This window comes from Melanerpes formicivorus, unplaced genomic scaffold (genome assembly GCF_026170545.1).
Source record: "Melanerpes formicivorus ecotype bairdi unplaced genomic scaffold, bMelFor1.0.p_v2 SCAF_1, whole genome shotgun sequence".
Taxonomy (NCBI): Eukaryota; Metazoa; Chordata; class Aves; order Piciformes; family Picidae; genus Melanerpes; species Melanerpes formicivorus.
Genome location: NW_027142353.1, coordinates 24030647 through 24053359, shown reverse-complemented (window position 1 = coordinate 24053359; position 22713 = coordinate 24030647). Strand labels below are relative to the sequence as shown.

Below are 22713 nucleotides of genomic sequence, written 5' to 3'. Positions count from 1 at the left end.
AAAATGGTAGTTCAGCCTCCACCCAGCATCTAACAGTGTGGTTGCAACTTCCCACCCACAGTGTTGGAGAGTTTTCTAAAATTTCAGCCAGAAGGTTTAGGTAACCCTTGTTTCCATAAAAGGGTCTATTGGCAAGATGAAAGTGCTGCAGGCAACATATTATGCTTCTGTGGTGGAGAGCAAGTTTCAAAGGAGTTTTTCTATGCTTATACACTGATGGGCCCATGGAAAAAAAAAAATCATACAACCATAGAAGAGAAGTTATTACATCTCTATGGGCAAGTATTCAAGGTAGTAAAGAAAGCAGTTTGTCAAGTACAGGCATGTACAAGAAAAAGTCTGAGGAAAGCTTTCAAGCACACAAAAGAGATGCAAAAACAAGAGGGGGAAGTGTTTTCTTCTGAACCATTTCTGTTTTACCAAATATTGACTGCCACCAAGAAGTTCTCACCTCTCTAAAATTCTGTTCAAAATTCCGAAGGTGCAGACACTGCTCAAGTTTTTGCTGATGCTTAATCCAAAACTCATCAAAGGCAGTCTCTGTTTCATGTAATTGAGCCAGAAGCCTTAAAAAAAAAAAACAAAGCAAAAAAATCGGGTAAGAAGGATGGCTGCAGCCTTTAAGGGACAATACAATCTTCCACAGTAAACAAAAAAGCCTCCCCAAAGCAGTATTTTCCAGAAAAAAAAAATAACCTGGATACAGGAAACTTTGAGTATTGCACAGAGTAACACTGATGTAAAACTGAAGCCCAACACAAACATTAAGTTCTGAAAAACTGGCAAGTGCTGATTTGAAGCTAGCTGCTGAACATACTACTTCTTCGTTCTGGCCTGAAGACATAGCGACCTGGGACTAGCAAACATAAATAAAACGTGTAATGTGTGTGGGCTAGGACCCAGAGGAACCTAAGCCTTGAGCTATAAGTAAAAAAATGAAGGCAAAAATTTGTACTGCTGTGACTAGCCAGCTGCCCTTGCATTTCGTTCCTTGGAGCAAGGCTTATTAATAAACCTCAAGGTCACTCCTGTTCTGAGCAAAGTTATTACTTAAATATCACAGTCAAGTGTACAGCAGTACTGCAATGAAAAGAGCCTTCTTCAATCATAATTTTGGCAGAAACCTTAAAACTTTAAAACTTAGCTTCCAATACTGCATTTGATGGTAGGGTGTCCTATGGCCTTATCTTTCCAGTGAGCCTTGCTGTACTCAGGCCACATCCAGGGAAAGTCAAGCATCAGAATTTTAATGACCTTTTGTCCTTGCACAGAAACAAATCTTGAATTTACAAGTTAAAACTGATAAGAAAAAAGGCACAGACAGTTTGTTCCAACTTCTGTCAGTTATTGTATCAGTGGGAATGTTTTGAATAAATTAGTAACCCCAGCCCCGACTGTCCTTCAGATAGCTGATAGCAACAACAACTTAAAGTGATTTCAGCCAAGCTTTATGGATTGGAATAGACAAATATTTGGAAATAAAAGTCAGCTTGAGTGTAACAGAAACATGGAATGACAGACAGAAAAAGAATGCAGAATACTGCCTGGGGGAAATGAGCTATGCTTTCATAGCTTTGTCCAAATTTACATCTGTGCTATGGTGATATAATGTCCTCAAACTTGGCAGTAATTTAAAGGGGGTGTGGTGGGGGACGGTGGGGGAGCAGAGAGCAGAGGAATACAACATCTATTACTTATATGCCCAAAGGAAGTATATAGGAAGTTTGTGCAAAGACGCTTCAAGAGCACGGTACTCCCTAGTAGCTCTTTAAAGGCTACTAACAATATTCATAAGATATCAGCAATTTCAGAAGCTCCTTTGGGCATGTTAAAGCAAAAGAATCCTCCTCCTTGAATTCAAAAGGACTTAATGAAATTGGACAAAGGTAACTGAGGACATAGATCCCTTCTGTCTTCCCCACTCTTGCCTTTCCTACAGCAGCAAAATTAGCACTCTAGTCTCGGAAAAAAGCATCAGTATTCTTAAACAAATGGAAAAGCTGTTCAGCTGTGCTGTCCAAATCTGACAAAAAAATACAACACTCTCACTTCGTTGGTACCAGAACTCAAATCCCACTCTCTATTTCCTTATAGCCAGGTGACCTGGTAGAAGACATCAGGGATTTACTTTGCTCAGGACAGATCTGACGACTGAGGAGTTGCTTCTGAAAGTTTGCTTTACATGTTCACCCTGTAACATTTGCTTATTTGCCACACATGCATATGAAACTAAGTAAAAGAGGTAGGGAGGACAACCCAAAAAAGCAGCATGTTCAGTATGTAACTCCTCTCACCTTTCTACCGTTGTTTGATTGTCTAGCTGATCTTGATTCAGTTTGTATTCCGGATTCTCAGTAAGTGGTTGTGTAATACTTCCAAGGATATTATCTCCCTGTTCCACTGCTAACCTGATATCCTCCTACAAAACAAAACCAAACCCCCACATGCTGTAGTTGTGCATTGCTGGTATTTGTTTAAAGCAGACTTCATAAAGCACAAAACTGGAAGAAAGGATTTTCTTTTAACAGCAAAAGAGCATAGTTGGATTAAAAGCAGTGTTTGACAACAACAACAAATACAGACAGCAAACGCTCTATGTCATCTTTTTCTTCATTTACCATCTTAACATCCTGGTGTAATTTTCAGCTTGGTTCAAATCTCCTAGTGTTTCCTTAAGCCGCAAATATCTCAACACTTTTAAATGTACAGTCTTGAACCCCCCCAGATAGCTTCCATTTAAGACAATCTGAAAGAATATTTGTCCATTCTTCAAAAGGACATGTATTTTCATACACATGCAAATACAATCCAAATTTCTTGTAGAAAAGAATGTAAATTAAACACACCACTGCTTATGAATGGTTTCCACTTCCACATACAAATCACTATGCATTTGTACAAGTGTAAACTTAGCTTCCAGAAATATAATTTCTCAATGCATAAAAGACTTTTAACATCAAACCAGGCAAAATAAGGTCAATAAGATTTCAATGGTTTTCACTACTACTATTAACACCCCCAAAGTTTTCTATTAACATGGTTAGCTATGTATTAAATCACAGTTTAACTAGAAGACAGCATCCTATACAAAAATTACATACCTTCATTTTGTCCTTCTTTTCTGTGTGTGTTGCAAGAAGGGAGCTGGTTGATTGCACATCATTTGGTAGTTCTGTTTCAGCCAGCTCAGTCCCAAAGGACTGAAGAATCTGAGCTGTTTGCTTAACCTTTTGGGCGAAACCTTCTATAGCCTTTTGGAATAAAAACCATTAAAGATGTTTCATGCTCATCACATGCATATGTACAAACAGACACATAACATACAAAATATAACTCCCAAAGCAAACCCAAGCAGATGAATTAGAAGACTGAAAAATGGTAAAAGTATAATTTTGCAAGCAACAGATACCGTCACCATTAATTCCTTAATTGTATATTTTTTCCTAGGCTCCTATTACGTCTATCTTCTCATATTTTTATAATCTGGAGTTATTTTACTGCTTGAGCTTTTTCTTTCCTGTAGCAAAACCAATAAACTTCAACACAATAATACACTGTAGTTCCTTCGCTCCAAGTGTTCAGAAAACCACTCCCAAATTATTACTCATATTATTTCTCTAAGATGACTAAGTACCATTGGGAGCATCTTCTCATTCTGAGCAAGTCGACTTGGATCACTTGGAATCTGTTTTATAAATGACAGGGTATAAAAGAGAAGGATTCATTAAACTGAAAAGTTAAAACAAAAGCTAAGACTTACAGTGCGACGGGACAGCCATCTGTTATGGCAGTAATCCAGGGTGCCACCAAGATCTTCTGTTAATTGTGTTTTATCAATATAACCCTGAAGTTCTGATACTGAGCCCAGCATTATGATCTGCAGCAGCAAAGAAAAAAAGTCAGTGGGAACAATGGCAAGAAGTCTCTTGTTGAGGATTCTAAGACCCATCCTTCAGCCTCTGAGAAATTTCAGTTTAATAGAGAAGCAAGTGATGGAACTATTTCCTTTGAGTATAGAAAAACAAACTTCACAGTTGATTCAGCTGGACATGATGTAAATATAAATAACTGCATATGAGTGTGAGTACCAGGCATATCTGAAAAAAGCTAATGGATTATAAAACAAAGTACACTACTGGGTATCTTCATCTTGATAAACCATACATGAGTATTTTCTAAGAGCAACATTAATTTTTTGTTAATTTTCCCTTGTTATTCAGGATTTGAGGGAAAGAACAATACTATATGTATGGATTTGTGATCTAAGCACTGTATCCCCAAAATAAACGAGGGGTAGGGTAAAAGTACCTTAATTGACAGAGTATCCTTTACCCTGGAAATTTGCATCTGATAAGTAAAGTAGCTTCTGTATCTTTAGTTCAGAGTTTATTTTAAAATGCAAGTGCTGTACCTCCATGAACACAGGTTTACTAACGACGTAACAGATATCAGTTGTATGTTTGTTCAAATGAGAAAACTACAATATTTGTCCATGGGAAATGCATTTGCCTCAAAATTCACACACTCTTTTAAGACTATACCATCATGAATCAGCCAAAATTGATGGAATTGCCTTTTTGTTAGGATTTCACAGTATCACAGTATAACTAAGGTTGGAAGAGACCTCGAGGATCATCGAGTCCAACCTATCAACACAGACCCCATGACTAGACCATGGCACCAAGTGCCATGTCCAATCCCCACTCGAACGCCTCCAGGGACGGTGACTCCACCACCTCCCTGGGCAGCCCATTCCAATGATGAACAACTCGCTTGGTGAGAACTTTCTCCTCACCTCGAGTCTAAACCTCCCCTGGCACAGCTTGAGACTGTGTCCCCTTGTTCTGGTGCTGGTTGCCTGGGAAAAGAGACCAACCCCTTCCCAGCTTTGATCCTTTGATCTTTGATCCTAAATGGCTACATTAAATACTTTAAGAGATTCTTACTAGTAACCATAAAACAGAGAATTACTCACAGGTACTTTCATTTTAAGTTCCTCTCTGTTGAACTTGAAAGCAATGTCTGAGAGAGCTCGATGAAAAAATCCTGTGGGTCGCAGAACGAGGACTAGTTGCAGGTTTCCTGGGAAAGATGCCTGCAAAATCACAAATTTAGTCTGTCATTTTCTGCGTCTCAGCTGCAGAAAGATATTTTTGAACATGGAGAAACCCCTGGTAAACCACAAACTAATCGTATCAAAGGCCTCCCATAATGGGGTGGCCAATTATAAACTTTCAAGCCTTGCACAAAGAGTTTCATTCAATAAGACATTTAGTCATCTTTGAGAATAGTTATCTGTTCTCTGAGAATCAAGTTTTTCAGGGCTGGGTTGTACTGCTCTTCAGCTAAGATTACATCCTAGCCAAGGAGGCTAATAAACGGTGGTTGCTTAGTACTCTTTCAATAGCAGTACCTTCAGAGTTACCTTATATTCTCTCAAATAGGAGGTCCCAAAAGAACCCCCCATTACTGTCTGAACACCTAGTAACACATTCCTAATTTATGCATATACACAAACTGCTGCCACCAAGACCAAGTTTCTGAGGTAGTATCTTAGAAATTAGCTTTAATTTAAAAGACAAAAAATAAAAATCAATTATAGCAGTTCTCAGCTGTGCAGTTTTTATCATCTTCCAAACAGTAGCAGATGGATCTTTCCCAGTTCTACAAGTGATAGAGGGAAAACAGAAGAGGAGGAAAGCAAAGAAACAGCACTAAATTACCAAAAATCAGCCTGTGCTGTGACAGAGGTTTGCATAGTTGGCATTTTGCCATTCTTGAATTCATACAAGCATTCTCCCATACTCAATATTTCCACTATAGGGAGGCAGCAAAGCTCACTAAAGAAATTATCATCATAATTATTAAGTACACAATTTTCTTCATTATTCTGTTGGAAGTTATGTCACATTTTTAGCAAATTGAATTACTACTTAAAAACCAAAACCCGCACGCTGCCTGAAGAAGTTGTTACACTATGCTCCGTTTTCTTGCCTAGAGAAACTGTTAGCATTGGGAAGCTTAGAAGAGGTTTAATGCTTGTTTTGAGGTTTCCAGGAGTTCCAGGTATTTATCATTTGAATTTTTTTAAGGAGAAAAACAGCTTAACCTTGAAGGGTTGAGCTTCACAATCTGTCTCCACTTCAGAATTTTCTAGAAAGCAATGACGGGTGACTCCCAGAGGAGTTTGAGGGCTGGGAACAGAACTCAGGTACTTCTAGGTGCCCACACCAGTTCCTCACCCTATTACTAATCTTTGTGTACTAAAACCCGTACAACCTCTGGACTTACTAACCTACAGTGAGCAAAGGAGTAACTTTTTATAGAAAATTCCTGACTGAATTCAGAGGAAAAAGCTTGAAGATATGATTTTGGACCATTTTTTTCTGCATTATTGTACAAAGGACAACTGCAAATTTATTTAAGAATACTATTTCAGTCGTACTAAGAAACTTTAATTTAAATCTCCTGAATAATCTTGTGAAACTTCCAAAATGTGAAGTTTATTATGTGGCAATGACAACATTTCAGAAGAAAAAGCTCCAAGAATAAATATTTTTTTCCAGATAGCACACTGTGGGGAAAAAAAATGGTATTCATGTCAGATATCCACTACACATAAACATACTGTCTTTGGCAGCTTCTATTTGCAACCCACGTATATTTAGTCAGAACACTGGGAAATGCCTATCCTATTAGCTTCAAGTTGAGCAGATACATTAGAAACACACTGGCATGAAATTACGAAGCATAAAAGACACCAAACAGAAAATTTAAGTTACATGCACAAGTAATATATTTCTTCATTCTCACTTCACATTCTCTCTTTTACACTCTCTGACTGTGGTCTATATTTTCACTCCAGAATTTCAGAAAAAAAAAATGCCGAAAGGGATTTGTGGGTGCTGGTAGACAACAGGCTGAATGCAAGACAAGGCAAGTTGGATCCTGGGCTGCATCTTCAGGGACATTATGAGCAGTGAGAGAGATCATTCCACTCTACTCAGCACTTTTCTGGATGCATCTGGAGTCTTGTGTCCAGTTCTGGTCCCCACAATAAAACAAAATATGGACAGACTGGAGAGGCTCTAAAGGAGGACTACAAGTATGGTCAAAGGGCTGGAGAACCTGCCCAGAGACAAAAGATTTAAGGAGCTAGAGCTCTTCTCCCTGGAAAAGAAAAGTCTCAGGGGGGACTTCACCACAGTATTCCAGCTGCCCCATAAAGGATGTCTACAAAGAGGACAGAGGCTCTCTCTTCACAAATTGCCACGTGGAAGGGCCTAGGAGTAGTGGGTACAAGTTGCACCGTGACTTTTCATCTTGATACAAGAAAAACTTATTTACAGTGCGAACAAGCATTTGCTGGAATGAATTTCCTAGGGGTACGGTGTAGTTCTCATCACTGAAGGTTTTCAGGATGGGATTACACAGGGCAGTAGATAATGTCATCAAAGCTCCCTTCCCCCACAAAAGGTTAGAGCAAATGGTCTTTTACAGTCTCTCCCACGATTCTATGGTATCCAGGCTATTATTGGAGCAAACACTAATAGCCAATTGCAATGCAATAGTAAATTTTCATAAATTGTGTGTTAGCTGTTATGAAATACAGAATTTAATTGCACAACCAAATTAAGCAGGGTGTCTCATTCATGCTCAATTCAAATAAATCAGACAGAGAATGCACATTACAGTTATTCTCCACCTCTGCATGTCTGCCCAAAATGATGCTGTTGAAATCACTCTTGTACCACTTCAACTTCTCTTCAAGGCTTATTGGAAGTTTCCCCTCTCTCAACAACAGCTAAAATTCTAGATTACCCTAACTTGGTCTACAACACTGGTTTTGTCTCCACTAGTTTGTCTCCTATGCTTCCAGTTTCATTGTGTTTAAAAAAAAAAAAAAAAAAGAAATCACAATTCTTAAAAACTGATTCCTCCTCCGCTTCTTGTGGCTTGGAGTCAAGTCTGCCAATTAATCTTTGTGAAACAAGAAAACATTGCTACAGTAAACAACATCGGATCTGCGCCAGCTACTTGAGTTTATCCAAGTTCATATCTGCATCGCCCAAATATTCCCATTTTCTAACTTCCACCCCCCAAGCCCTGGTGACTTGCAGAGACAATGATACAATGCACGTGACACTCCTTAGCTATGTGTGAACTTCAACCAGTTAACTTCATCCTCAACATGAGAGAGCAACAAAGCCTCCGTTCCAGTCCAGCAGCATATTTCTTTGAAGTCATTGTCAACTAAGCAGACAGAGCAAACAATGACTTCTTTGGCACTGCTGTGCCAAATATTAAGCACAAACCCAAATATTCATTATTTACTTACACCATAAAATAAAGTGCCTTAAAGGACTGTTTTAGTGAAGTCAATGAATATTACTGTGATTTGAATGAGAGTCTGTGTTTCAAAACTTTTTTCCAAAAGTATCTTTCTTTACAAGACTGTCTCAAATATTACACTTTGCAAAAGAGACCAGGGGTCATGTTTTGTTATTCAACCAACCCATTACAAACACCATCTAATCAACAAAACTATGGCACCAAGTGCCTCATCCAGTCTCTTCCTGAACACCTCCAGTGATGGTGACTCCACCACCTCCTTGGGCAGCCCATTCCAATGGCCAGTCACTCCTTCTATGAAGAACTATTTCCTAACATGCAGCTTAAACCTCCCCTGGTGCAGCTTGAGACTGTGTCCTCTTGTCTGGTGCTGGTTGCCTGGGAGAAGAGACTAACCCCCACCTGGCTACAACCTCCCTTCAGGTAGTTGTAGATGTCAATAAGGTCTCCCCTGAGCCTCTTCTTCCCCAGGCTAAGCGATCCCAGCTCCCTCAGCCTCTCCTCATAGGGCTTGTGCTCCAAACCCCTCACCAGCTTTGTTGCCCTTCTCTGGGCATGTTCCAGCAAGTCAACATCTTTCCTAAACTGAGGGGCCCAGAACTGGACATAGTACTCAGGGTGTGGCCTCACTTGCATCATCACTGGCTCTTGCTTGATACTTCTGACAGCTGCAGGATTCGTTTTCTACCTGCTTATCTCATTTGCTTCCTCATTCAGTCACTGCTGGTTTCAAAGACAGAGAAAAAGATAAGATGTGCATGTAGTTAGTCGTGTTGAAATAAATCCAGGAATTTATACAGCACAGCTCCAATACACAGAGGTCTCTGCTGCTCTAGGAGTACCCCAAATCTGGAATGTGGGAAGAACCTTTGCTGGCTGGACAAAACAGGAGCTACCCTAAATACTCTGGGAACCTGGTTAATAAATTCTCAGGAGCAGGGTGACCTGCCTGCATTCAGGCCTCTGCCTCTCAGGGATGTGGAGGTTTCCACTGCATGCATCAGGTGTCCGGAAAGGAGGAATCTTACAGAGAATGGACTCATCTGTAAAATTGAGTTGGTTGCATATAAACCTAATTATTGCTTTTCTTCACAGAATATTGGCTGCCTGTAGCACCAGTGCTGACCCTGGAGTTGAGCAGCTGCTAATAGGAGGAGATGAGGAGAGGCAGGTCATCTCCAAAACAAAGATGGCAGGATGGTGAATGGCTGGTAAGGAACAGCAAAAGCTGAGCAGGAAACAATCCCTGCCTGATTCTTGGTAAGGCATAGTAGCAGCTTATTGATAGGGAAGGAATTATAGCATTTCCTCAAAGACAGGTAGGAAGATTCTTCCTGTCTTTGGTTTCCATTGAGTAACATGGTCTTGCTTTCTTAGCACTAGCAGGGAGCTACTTAAGTCATTCGACAATTTTACCTGCGCCAGCCAGGCAGAGCAACTACTGCACGCACTCAAGCCTGACAGCAATTGCAAGCAGCACATACACACTATAGACTACTGGGCAGATGGCATTTTTGAAGGAGGAATAAGTCTCATTAAATTGTATTCTTTACAACAGTCACAATATACACTGAGACAGAATGCAGTGACGTCAGGCTGCTGCTCCCTGAAAGAGGCAGCACAGGAGCAAAGCAATGGCTGGGGTCTACAACCAGGAGTCTGTCACAACAGCTTTCAGCAGTGAGTAACTAAAGGTGATCTTGTGGAAAAGAAAAACACCAATTTGGAGGTTTTATATCCTGAGTTTCCTTCTTGGACTTATTTAGTATGCAAAGGAATCACATGGATAGATATGTACACCTTTTAGACAGAGACACACTTAAAATTAGTTTGCTGATCCATCCCAAGAGCAATTCATGCAGTTTCCCCAGTGCTCAGAATTCCTTTGTACTCCTACAGAGCAAAGGAAAGCTATTTTGATAAACAGTGAACCTACAGTCCTTTTTCTTCAGCTTCTGAAGTAAACAGGCAGCTTTCAGAAAATAGCTGAACCATGTAAGCCATCAAAGAGTTAATGTTTGAGTCAGTTTTATTAGCTCTGTCTAAAAAAAATACTTGGAACTTCTGAAGTGCTTCAATTCACCCACATTACAAAACTCAGTGATGGGGTTTTCCCTTCTGCACTAGTATGCCATAAACCACAGGGTTCTTCTTTCCTAAATACCTTTGTATATAAAAGAGCTAAAAAGTACTTCCCCAAGCCCCCCTTTGCTATTTTCTCAAGACTGTTTATTGCTGGCTAGAATCAAGTCTCTCACATAGTCTTCTTGTCAAGCAAGAATCTTGAATTAAATCAATTAATAAAAATCTAGTTTTAAAAATATTGAGTTGTTTTGCATTAGAACTGGGTTTAATGGCTTGTGATGTTATGATTCTGTTTTCAGAGTTTAAGTGGCAGGGACACCCCACACTAGATCAGGCCAGCCAGAGCCTCATCCAGCCTGGTCTTACGCCTTTCACAGAGAGTCACTTACAAAATGCATCTTTTCTGTATCAACAACTCACTAAGATACTCAACATCACTCTATAAACAAGGCCAAAGAACTCAGAGATGGATTACTGTAATTGACTGTTTCTCACCTTGGATGTAAAACCAATGTTAAGACTCCCAGTGGCACAAAAATGAGACTGTGTGGCTCCTGCAAGGTTTAGGATGGTATTAGCATGCAAATCTCTGTTGGTTTTTGGTTTCCTCCTGACAGCTGAAAGTCTTGGCCCTAATCTTCAATGCAATTAATGGGCTATGCTTCTGTCACTATGAAGACTGCATTTTGATTTATGAAGAGCTAAGAAAAACAGTGCTCCAGACAATGCAGTCCTAAACAGAAGGCATGAAACCTATGTGCAATGCATCCTTAGTCAAAGGTGGCAAATCACAAAGTAAACCTCTCCAAGAGACTGGGTAAAATCCAAACTTTGTCACATTTAGCAAGAGCCTCAAAGTTTTGAAACTGGATAAAGCTTTCTCACTACTACCTGAGTGAACTCCACACCAACCACTTCCTCAAAAGCAGTTGCCCACAGAAGTTATTCCCTAAGCACCAAGTTTATTTTCTCTAGACTTCAAGAATGAGGTTGATGGCTGGCTGGTGTAAAAGTTTTAACAATGCTGAGTGCAGTGTTTTGTTTGTCTAAAAGGCTAAGTTAATATTTCAACCTTTCCCCTCAAATGGAGGAAGACAATGACAACAGGACAAGAGATAAAGAAAACATAGGCTTAGTTTTTTAAGGAAAACACACTGGAACTATGAACAGAGCAGTGTGAAACCCCAGAGCACATTGACTAGTTGCTAGGCTTTCTCCTGCAACTGTGGGTTGAATATTGCTTGTCTGGGGATAACAACACTAGGAAAGAAAAATGTAAAAAAAAAACAGGTAAAAAAACCTCTCAATATCTGATTGCATGGGAGGTAAAAGGGGATCAATTTATCTTGTGTCTGTCATTCACCTGACTTCAGTTGGGACAATAAGAATACATTTTACCAAGCTATGTGACTGCTCCTCCTTGCATCCTGGTTCAGGAAATGTACCTTATTTCCATGAGCCTACCTGCTTGATCAGCCACAGGAGCTGGAACCTTCAGAAAGGCCTCGTGTCTCTCTGTATGCCATGTTCCATTGAAAAGAGAACACTCTAGTACAAATTTAGAAAAATCTCAGGTTGCAGCGCAAAAAACTTATAAACTTTTGTATCTTCACACAACAGTGTAATGAATGGACAATTTGCAATGGCTGACTTTGATATTTTTCTTGTAATAGCTTTCTGTTGTCTACAGCCTCTCTGGGAACATAACAATTTACTGCCAAGTCTTGGCACTTAACAACATAAAGTGTGGCTTTTGATGCCTCTACTAGAACATCACTCAGTCTCTCTACCCCACAAGACCAGATTCTTCCTAGAGATTTAACAGTAGGGATGGTGTCCAACTTACAGCCACCAAAAAGCTAAGTTTTCTATATAATAGACAGTATCTCTAGGTTATTTGTCCCTCCTATCTCAGGTAGGATGAGTCACCCTCCAAACACATGCCTTTCTTGATCCTACTACACTTCACTTTACCCAAAATGGGGAAAAAAAAAAATAATAATTTTGTTTCCACTGTTCTCAAAACACAGAGTTTCCAGTCTTTCACTTGCTAAGGACAACCTCCTAGGCCACCTGCCCATTGCAACTTTGTTCAGTATAACAGCAATGCCTGCATACCTGGGCATACCACATGACAGGAAAAGACAGGCCATCTTTCAGTCTTGTTCCTCTGGCTTTGGTTTCAGTTCTGCTGCCTCTGCACATTCTTCAGGAGCAATCATTCTGGATGAATGGTGCAGCCACTGCTCTTACACTGTACCTTCAAAACTGTTTACTTCCTCTTTGCGGTCCAGACTGTCTATAGCATTCTTAAAGTAATCAGCATGGAATTCATAGAATCATAGAATCCATAAGGTTGGAAGAGACCTCAAAGATCATGAAGTCCAACCTGTCACCCAACACCTCATGACTACTAAACCATGGCTTCAAGTGCCACGTCCAATCCCTTTTTGAACACCTCCAGGGATAGTGACTCCATCACCTTCCCAGGCAGCACATTCCAATGACCAATGACTCTCTCTATGAAGAATTTTCTCCCCACCTCAAGCCTAAACTTCCCCTGGCATAGCTTGAGACTGTGTCCTCTTGTTCCGGTGCTAGCTGCCTGGGAGAAGAGACAAACCCCCACTTGTCTACAACCTCCCTTCAGGTAGATGTAGACAGCAAGAAGGTCGCCCCTGAGCCTCCTCTTCTCCAAGCTTAACAATCCCAGCTCCTTCAGCCTCTCCTCATAGGGCTTGTGTTCCAAACCTCTCACCAGCTTTGTTGCCCTTCTCTGGACACGTTCCAGCAAGTCAACACCTTTCTTAAACTGAGGAGCCCAGAACTGGACACAGGACTCGAGGTGTGGCCTAACCAGTGCAGTGTACAGGGGCAGAATGACCTCCCTGCTCCTGCTGGCCACACTGTTCCTGATACAGGCCAGGATACCATTGGCCTTCTTGGCCACCTGGGCACACTGCTGCCTCATGTTCAGCTTACTGTCAACCAGTACCCCCAGGTTCCTTTCAGCCTGGCTGCTCTCCACCCACTCTGATCCCAGCCTGTAGCACCCGGCATTTGGACTTGTTGAATGTCATAATTTTGGACTCTGCCCATCTATTCAGCCTGGTAAGGTCCCTCTGGAGAGCCCTTCCACCATCTAATCAAGCAACATCTCCTCTCAGCTTGGCGTCATCTGCAAATTTACTGATGATGGACTCAATTCCTTCATCCAGATCATCAATGAAGATACTAAACAGGATGGGGCCCAGCACTGATCCCTGGGGCACACCACTACTGACTGGCCGCCAGCTGGATGTGGCACCATTCACCACCACTCTCTGGGCTCGGCCCTCCAGCCAGTTCCTAACCCAGCACAGAGTGCTCCTGTCCAAGCTATGAGCTGACAGCTTGGTCAGGAGTTTGCTGTGGGGAATTGTGTCAAAGGCCTTGCTGAGGTCCAGGTAGACTACATCCACAGGCCTCCCCACATCCACCAGGCGGGTCACCTGATCATAGAAGGAGATCAGGTTGGTCAGGCAGGACCTGCCCTTCCTAAATCCATGCTGGCTGGGCCTGATCCCTTGGCCATCTGCTACAGGCAGGGGGCAGAGTGGGTGGAGAGCAGCCAGGCAGAAAGGGACCTGGGGGTACTGGTTGACAGTAAGCTGAACATGAGCCAGCAGTGTGCCCAGGTGGCCAAGAAGGCCAATGGTATCCTGGCCTGTATCAGGAACAGTGTGGCCAGCAGGAGCAGGGAGGTCATTCTGCCCCTGTACTCTGCACTGGTTAGGCCACACCTCGAGTCCTGTGTCCAGTTCTGGGCGCCTCAGTTTAAGAAAGATGTTGACTTGCTGGAACGAGTTCAGAGAAGGGCAACAAAGTTGGTGAGGGGTTTGGAACACAAGCCCTATGAGGAGAGGCTGAGGGAGCTGGGGCTGCTTTGGAGAAGAGGAGGCTCAGGGGTGACCTCATTGTTCTCTACATCTACCTTAAGGGAGGCTGTAGACAGGCAGAGGTTGGTCTCTTCTCTCAGGCAAGCAGCACCAGAACAAGAGGACACAGTCCCAAGCTGCACCAGGGGAGGTTTAAGCTGCATGTTTAGGAAGAGACTGGATGGGGTGCTTGGTGCCATGGTTTAGTTGATTAGATGATGTTGGATGATGGGTTGGACGTGATGATCTCAAAGGTCTCTTCCAACCTGGTCTATTCTATCCTATTCTATGTTATTCTATTCTATTCCTTCAGGTGTGCAGTGATTGCCCCCAAGATGATCTGCCTCATAATTTTCCCTGGCACTGAGGTCAGTCTGACAGGCCTGTAGTTTAAAGGTTCCTTCATCCGACCCCTGTTGTGGATGGGCATCACATTGGCCAGTTTCCAGTCATCTGGGACCTCTTCTGTGAGCCAGGACTGATGGTCAATGATGGCTTGGCCAGTTCATCTGCCAGCTCTCTCAGCACTCTAGGGTGGATCTCATCCATTCCCATGGACTTGTGAGTATCCAAGTGGCTCAGCAAGTCCCAAACTAATTCCTCATGGATTTCAGGGGTACTACACTGCTCCCTGACCCCATCAACCAGTTCAGGAGGCCAGTTATCCTGAAGTCCTCCTGCCTTACTGTTGAAAATGGAGGCAAAGAAGGTATTTAGAACCTCAGCCTTTTCCTCATCTTTAGTTACAATGTTCCCCTCCAGGTCCAATAAGGAGTGGAGGCTCTTCTTGCCCCTCTTTTTAGCATTAATATATTTATAAAAATACTTTTTATTGTCTTTCACAGAAGTGGCCAGCTTAAGTTCTAACTTGGCTTTTGCCTCTCTAATCTTTCTCCTACATGATCTAACAACATCCTTAAATGTATCACAGATTTCCTCCCCCCTTTCCAAAGCGATACATCCTCTTTTTTCCCCTAAATTCCTTCAAGAGCTGCTTGCTCATCCAGGCCGGTTGCCTTCCCCGGCAGCTTATCTTTCGGCACATGGGAACTGCCAGTTCCTGTGCCTTCAAGAGCTCCTGTTTGCTGTAGGTCAAACAATCTTGGACCCCTTGGTTCTTAAGGGCTGCTACCCAGGGTACTTTCCAAATAAGTTGCTTAATCAAGCTGAAGTTTGCCCTCTGGAAGTCCAAAGTGAAGGTTCCCTATTAACCTGCATATTGAAAACTCTACTATCTCATGGTCACTGCACCCTGGACAGCCTCCTACCATTACATCTCCCACCAGCCCTTCTCTATTTGAGAACAGCAGGTCAAGCAGGGCCTGACCCCTTGTAAACTCACGTAACAGCTGTATCAGGAAACTGTCCTCCATACACTCTAAGAACCTTCTGGACTGCCTCCTCTCTGCTGAATTAAGTTCTCAGCAGATGTCTGGCAGGTTAAAGTCACCCACAAGGATAAGATCTGATGATCTTGAGACAGCCTCCAGTTGCTTGTAGAATATTTCATCTGCCTCCTCATCCTGCTTGGGTGGTCTGTAACAGACTCCAATCAGGATGTCAGTTTTGTTAGGCCTCCCTCTGATTTTAACCCACAGGCACTCAATCCTTTCATTCACAACCTCTAGTTCTGAGGCATCAAGAGATGCTCAACATTGCTCACTTTCTGTCCCAGGAAAGAAAATGATCCCTTACCACAAAGAAGGAAAAAAAATGTTAAGCCTAGACATTTTTCATAATATGGAAAGATTTTCTACAGTAGTTTCAGCTTGAAACAAAAATTCTTTGTTATTTTTGTTTCAAAATATGCTTTCAACACTCACTAGTACAAACCAAATATTTTTGTGTGAAGCCTCTTTAAAATAACATCAAATAATCATCATCATAATTAAAAACACAACAAAACACGCTAGTGTGACTTTCTGAGCAGCTGCTCAGTGCTTCCAAATATACTTCCTGCTGCTGTCAGGAATAGTAGTGACGGGCTGACGCTCTAGCACAGCACACTGTGATAGCATCTCTGGTATAGCAAATCAAGAGAGTTAACCATCCTCAGGATGATTAGAGAAAAATCACAAAAGACAGCAGGGAGGATGTTGCAGGAACAACAAATGAGCCAACACCCAGAACTCTCTTCTCAGATAACATGAGTCTCATAGCTTCATACATAGCAATAAGCTTTAGCAATCATGAAATGCTAGAGATCCCAGGCTTTCAGACAGAAGATTCAATCTGGATAGTCCAAATGACACTCAGATGTTTCATCACCATCAAAAGACACCAGAGTGACTGTTAGGAAAACCAAACTAGTGGAGGTTAAGCTTCCATTTACCCCTGGGCTATTAAAATCAATAAATATGTCTCTGTCCATCAACAGGGCACAGAAACCTATAAATTTTGGTATGAGATATGTAAAGATACATATTGTATGTACTTGGCTTTGGGTTTTTTTTGTTTGTTTTTTTAAGGAGCAGACGGCAGAAATGTATGAAGTGTTCATTTATGGTAAATATTATATCAAACAAATGGTGGATAATAGCAAAATTGTTTTGCTGATTGATTTGTCATTACATCCTTTTTTTTTTGGAACAGGAAAATAAAATTTTCAAGTGTTCAGGGATGATGTAACTACTGTTGAAGCCCAAGAAAAGAACTGCTACATACATCCATGGATGCAATACAAAGCCAAAACTGAGCCATTTCAATGAAGTGAACAAATATCTGAAAAACATCATGCCCCTAACAGAGAAGACTTCAGCTAGGAAGCATGATTTTTCTTTTAAAGCAAGCTCACAGGAGAATGAGAAAAGAAGGGGGGAAAGAGGCAAGCAACCCATCATGAACAGCACTGCAACCCACAGCTGCATTCCCACATCCTTGCCCAGGTGAAACCCTTAGGCACCATCAATGCAACGAGTGATCCCCTATCACGTGGAACAGATACTTGGGTTCTTGCACATTATGCTTCCAAGCAAAATAATGTACCCTAGAGGAGCACTACCATAAATGTTAATTTTATGGCTATTAGCAACATTTGTGTAGTTGCCATCCACCTCCAAACACCCCAATTATATAAAAGACTGTCATCTCTGGAATGCTTATCTGTCTTTGAATAGAAAATACAGAATTGAAAGAGATTCAAAAGGTACAGGCCTTTATCTTTAATCACCCCAAATTATGCCTCTCTGTGTCCACTACTGGGATACACTCAATACTGTATCTCAAAATTTCAAAATGAGCTGTGAAAGCAAATTTTGCTAATATTTGGGAATATTGCCAATATTTTAACATTCCTGATACAGTTGTTGAAAAAGCTATCTTGTGGGAATGAAAGCTCTATGGTGGGAATAGTGTCCTATCTTTAAATAAGTATCTGTTAATTACTAATAAACAAACAGGCCTTTGGTCAGAATGAAGCTATACAGAAATTGCACTTACAGTTCTGATTTGACTTGTATCTTACAGGGCAAACAACGTTCAGCCATTAAAAATGTTTCCAGCTCTGTTTTTTAGCACTCACTGGAAAGACTGGCAACACTAACAATTCAAACATGGATAACAAGAGAAAAAAAAGCCCACAACACACACAAAAAAACCCCCAAAAACCACAAAACCCAAAACCATTCCACCCCCCAAAAAATTTCAACAAAGAAACACCCCAAACAGAAAAAAAAAAGGGAAAAAAGTAAACCTATAGTAGGATAAGCACCATAAACATGAATCTGTCTTGTCCTACTTGTGTAAAAAAACAAGCAAACAAAAAAACCCTAACCAAAACCCCAAATCCCAACTGCCTGTAATAAGCTAGTTTATATATTAAACAACACATAATTAAAAAGGATACTGAAAGTAATAACATGTGTTATTGACTGATATAGAAAGTACTGAAGATTTTCTTGTTTACAAGCAACTCTTGTTTTAATTAAAACATGGCAAGATCAAGATCAACTTCTACACCTGAATTCCTTTCACAGGTAGTAAACTACATCAGGACCCTTATCCTCATGTAATTTTAAAAGGGAAGCTCACCTGAATAGAGAAAAGTGGAACCAAAGCTCTATAAAATGCAGGGGCCCTGCGTGCAAATATTGGTTCCCATCTGGGACAGTTGCACAGTGCACACATTTTACAGATACACAAAAGACAGGCTCCCCAAGTGCCTTCTCAGAAAGATGTCCTGAGCTGCAAACTGCATTAAAAGCATGTCTTAGACACATAATGCTCAGTCCCAGTCAGCTGAGATGAAGGAAAAACTGAATACTTTTAATGTTCACCTACCAGATAACATTTTGTTGAAGAATATTTGCTAGTTTTCTGATCATAAAAGGAATATTCAACACAGAAAATCTTTCTAAGGAGTTAATTTAAAACAGTACTCACTGCTATCCGCAGTATGGATGCTTTCACAGAGGTCCATTTGTCCTGCCTGCGATCTATGACAAGAATAAATCCAATTCCAGCATCTCGTAAACTAAGTTTGGAGGAAGAAAGAAGAAAAAGGGAATGATTAGTTAAAAACACAAATTAAATCCCTCTAGTTCTGTCACTCACATCTTCCCCCCTCCCACCCCCCACCCCCCCCCGGTAGAGATGATATTATTAAAAAAACAACTTGATGTTTTTGTGCAGAGTCTTCTTTATATAAACACCTTAAAGACAGAGCATACACCATCAAAAAGATGCAGCAGTCTGAAGTATGTTCCACAAGAGCTTCAAACCATATTAAAATAATTAATTTTTTTTCCTAGAAGATTTTATAGTTTTTTTACACTCCTTGTACAGAATTTATTTCAGAGGAAAATAAACCCTTTTGCTTCTCCATTGTTTTGTTGCTGATATAATCCCTTCTTCACGATGTTTTCAGTATCATTTTGGGATCAAAACAAAGTTGTTTTCTTTTCGCATAGGGTTTTAACCTTCTGTTTGAATTTCTTCCTCCGCAGTGATATTTAATACTCCTTAAAATTGCAGATCCTTCTGATCATTCCATGATATTGCTCCATGTATCTGAAGTTCTCATACACCTCCAGGTTGCAAACGTGCTCCCAGGTGCATTTTTACATTCACTGCAACAAAAAATGCCTACAGTGTTTAAACGCCATGAGCCATAGATGAGAAAAATGAGATCAGATGCTCCTCTCCGGAATGGAAACATCTGTGAGAGAGATTCTGCTCAAATCCTTGCGTACTGATGACCTTTCTTTTTTTCGCCTGTGCTCAGCTGCATGTGCTACGATGTCCCAATCAAGGGATCGGCTCCTGTTTTGTAATTCTCCATCTAAGCCAATTGTGCAATGCCAGCAGCAGCCATTGCCAGCCAATCACAATCAAAATAGAAACGACAGGCAATACAAGGCAAGCTGGCTCAGATTTGTTATTTTCTCATATGGTTGGGCATTTTTAATACACGTGCTGTAATTTCAGTCTGGATAATAACTTACTGCAAGGCCTGCTGTCTGCATGTGACATTTAGAATTAATGTTTTATCATCGTACCTTAAAAGACAATATAAAAATCAATGCAACAGAACATCGGGATCCCTTATTCAGGATTGCTGAATCATGAAAACAGCAGCTTCACTTTACAAGATTATGTTGTTAGCATAAAAATAAGAGGATGTTGAGAAGAACAGAGGTACCCAAATGTGTAATCTTAAGCTATTCTTCAAGATGACGAATTTAAACAACTCACAGTCTATCCCCTGTCTTTTATAAATTGTAACATAGTTCAAATTGACAGACTAAGTATTTGGGGAGGAACATTAATCATAAGATATGCAAAGGAGCACTTGCTTTCTTTCAAAGGAAGCTGAGCAGTCATTTTAACATAGAAGACTATTAGAAATAACTCCTTACTGGCCACGTTCAGTGCATGCTTCTTGCCTCTGGGTTAGGACAAAACTAAAAAAATAACATCCAAGTAACACTTGCAGAAAAATAGGGCTATATTAGCAATGTGCTTCCCACTACATGATTAACTAAAGCTTTCCCTTTTCCTTCTCTATCTGAAGGGCAAGAGGAGAGAGAGCAGATTTTAGCATCTTCCTGTTCCCCATTTAAAGTTCCCACCATTTTAACCTTTACTGACTGAGCAAACCGAAATTCTAATAACAACCATGCTCCAAAATAATCAGGTAGCAAACCAAACCTCCTGGGTCACATAGCCTAAAAGTGGATGGAGTCAGAAAGGTACTATAGCTGTTCCCAAAGCAGTTTGTGTGGATTTTGAAGAATATTAAGACTTTTAAAAAGCTATTTTCTCTGCTCAGTAAAAGTTCCCAGGAGTACTGAAATTTCTGCATGCTTTCGCAATGGAAGCATAATCTCAGATCCCAGTGCACATAAATAAAACATTTGCATCATAATTCAAGAAACTATTGACATTTCTGCATAAAAGGAATAAAATTAAAGCCCCTGACAGAGCATCAATCAGACTTCTAACTTGAGGAACATGGAGAAAGACAGGCTCAGCTGGGATCTCAAAGAAGATCTAGATGGCACTTACACACAGTTGATCATCTGCCTCAACACTCAGCAATAGGTAGAGCTTAATATTATTCTGCTAGGAAAAAAAAAAAAGACAAAGCTTACTTAAGTGGAAAAGATGACAAGAGGAAAGCACACCTCTGAGACAGCCCAAAAGATGTCTTTAGCCAGCCTTCTTTTTCCACTGTGTCAAATCGAGGGATGAAATATGTCAGGTGGTTGCATGATTCAGAATGCAGCCCTCTCCTAGACTCAGACATAAAAAACAGGATTCCTCACTGCTGACCAGAACAGATCCAGTGGCAAAGTCTTGAGCACCTGACCTGAGATAATTAACACTTCACTAATATAGATTGCTTGGGGAAAAAAAAAAAAAGAAAATGGCCCTGTTCTGAACCAATCACAAGGGAGGAAATATTTGTCATTTTGACAACAATGCTATGTTGCAAACGGTCGTTCAGGATCCAGCTCCAGCAAGCTGTAGGCAGGAAGCAACAAACTGAGCTAACCATTGTGTACAACTAAGTTGAGAACATAATGAAGACATCAAAGTCACGTATTCAAGAAAAGTAAATATTGAAAACAGGTCTGCTTGCCAGTGCCCCCTTGCTCTACTGACCTCCCTTTGCTGCCATACACACTTATGCATGTAGTTACAAGACACTCTGGAAGACCCCCCTCTCTTGTATTCAGTATCACTAAGGTTGGAGGAGACCTCAAAGATCGAGTCTAACCTGTCACCACAGGCCTCATGACTAGAGTAGGGAGGACACTACTGCCCACTGCGGGCTTGAACTCACAACCTTCCCATCAAGGGTCTTATGTGCTACTAAGTGAGCCACTACTCAGGTTAAGGGCACAAGATGAATGCTGCTTTGGCAACACATGGGTATTCCATTGTCCTTTGGCTCCTGATTTCACTGTTAGTGCCAGCTGTCCCTCTTTCCCTCAGCCGTATGTATTACATTCCCTCCAAATACTGATTTTTGTCTCCGTGTTCCCCATCTCCCTTCAGTTTGCTTGAGAGTAAAGCATTTGGGCTTCTGCCTCATGAATCTTCTCATGCCTCTTTATCACTCCAATAAACTTGTCACCACCTCCCCCATTTGTGTCTCCCATTCATACCTCTAACTATTCTCATTTGTTGCTGCTCATTCGAGCTGTACTGAGAGCAGCTCAGAAAATCTTGAGCTTTTATTTTATTTTATTTTAAATACTGTCAGGACAAATGATCCAATTGGTCCCTACCCAACCCCTTTATGAAAATCAGTCTACTCATCCTCCAGGCTGAGTTTCCCTCAGTCTACATCCTGATCAATCTTTCAGTACCTTCCCCCAGGGTTGACACTTCCCTTGAATCTGGTTCTGCCAGTGAGTAAGGCAGCTTTCCTGCACTGCCTGCTTGTCAACAGGTAACACTCACAGCCCACAAGACAGTCATCGTGTTCACAGCCCTGTCACCAGACCTGGCTCTAGGGAAGATTAGAATTAACCAGGTTGGAAAGAAACCTTCAAGATCATCAAGTCCAACCTATCATCCGACACTATCTAATCAATTAAACCATGGCACCAAGTGCCTCATCCAGTCTCTTCTTAAACACCTCCAGTGATGGTGACTCCACCACCTCCCTGGGCAGCCCATTCCCATGGCCAGTCACTTCTTCTTAACATGCAGCCTAAACCTCCACTGGCACAGCCTGAGACTGTGTCCTCTTGTCTGGTGCTGGTTACCTGGGAGAAAAGACCAACCCCCACCTGACTACAACCACCCTTCAGGTAGTTGTAGACAGCAAGAAGGTCTCCCCTGAGCCTCCTCTTCTCCAGGCTAAGCAACCCCAGCTTCCTCAGCCTCTCCTCATAGGGCTTGTGCTCCA

The 22713-nt window shown here is 41.3% G+C and overlaps 1 protein-coding gene across 13 annotated transcripts in view; it reads right to left on the bottom strand.

Moving 5' to 3' along the window:
- MCF2L (MCF.2 cell line derived transforming sequence like) overlaps nt 1-22713 on the bottom strand; it is a 202446-nt gene that overhangs the window by 30198 nt on the left and 149535 nt on the right. For 11 of the 13 annotated variants that reach the window (XR_010987205.1, XM_068136898.1, XM_068136928.1 and 8 more), the window contains 6 exons: nt 18735-18825; nt 4976-5095; nt 3761-3877; nt 3102-3251; nt 2295-2419; nt 452-566 (listed from right to left, as the gene is read on the bottom strand). Coding sequence is in view for 12 of the 13 variants with exons in the window: in XM_068136898.1 (XP_067992999.1) it covers nt 452-566; nt 2295-2419; nt 3102-3251; nt 3761-3877; nt 4976-5095; nt 18735-18825 (718 nt within the window). In the remaining variant the exon portion in view is untranslated. Of the gene's footprint in view, nt 1-451; nt 567-2294; nt 2420-3101; nt 3252-3760; nt 3878-4975; nt 5096-18734; nt 18826-19003; nt 19867-22713 lie in introns of those variants that run through there. The other 2 variants (XM_068136908.1, XM_068136917.1) reach the window with 2 other exon arrangements.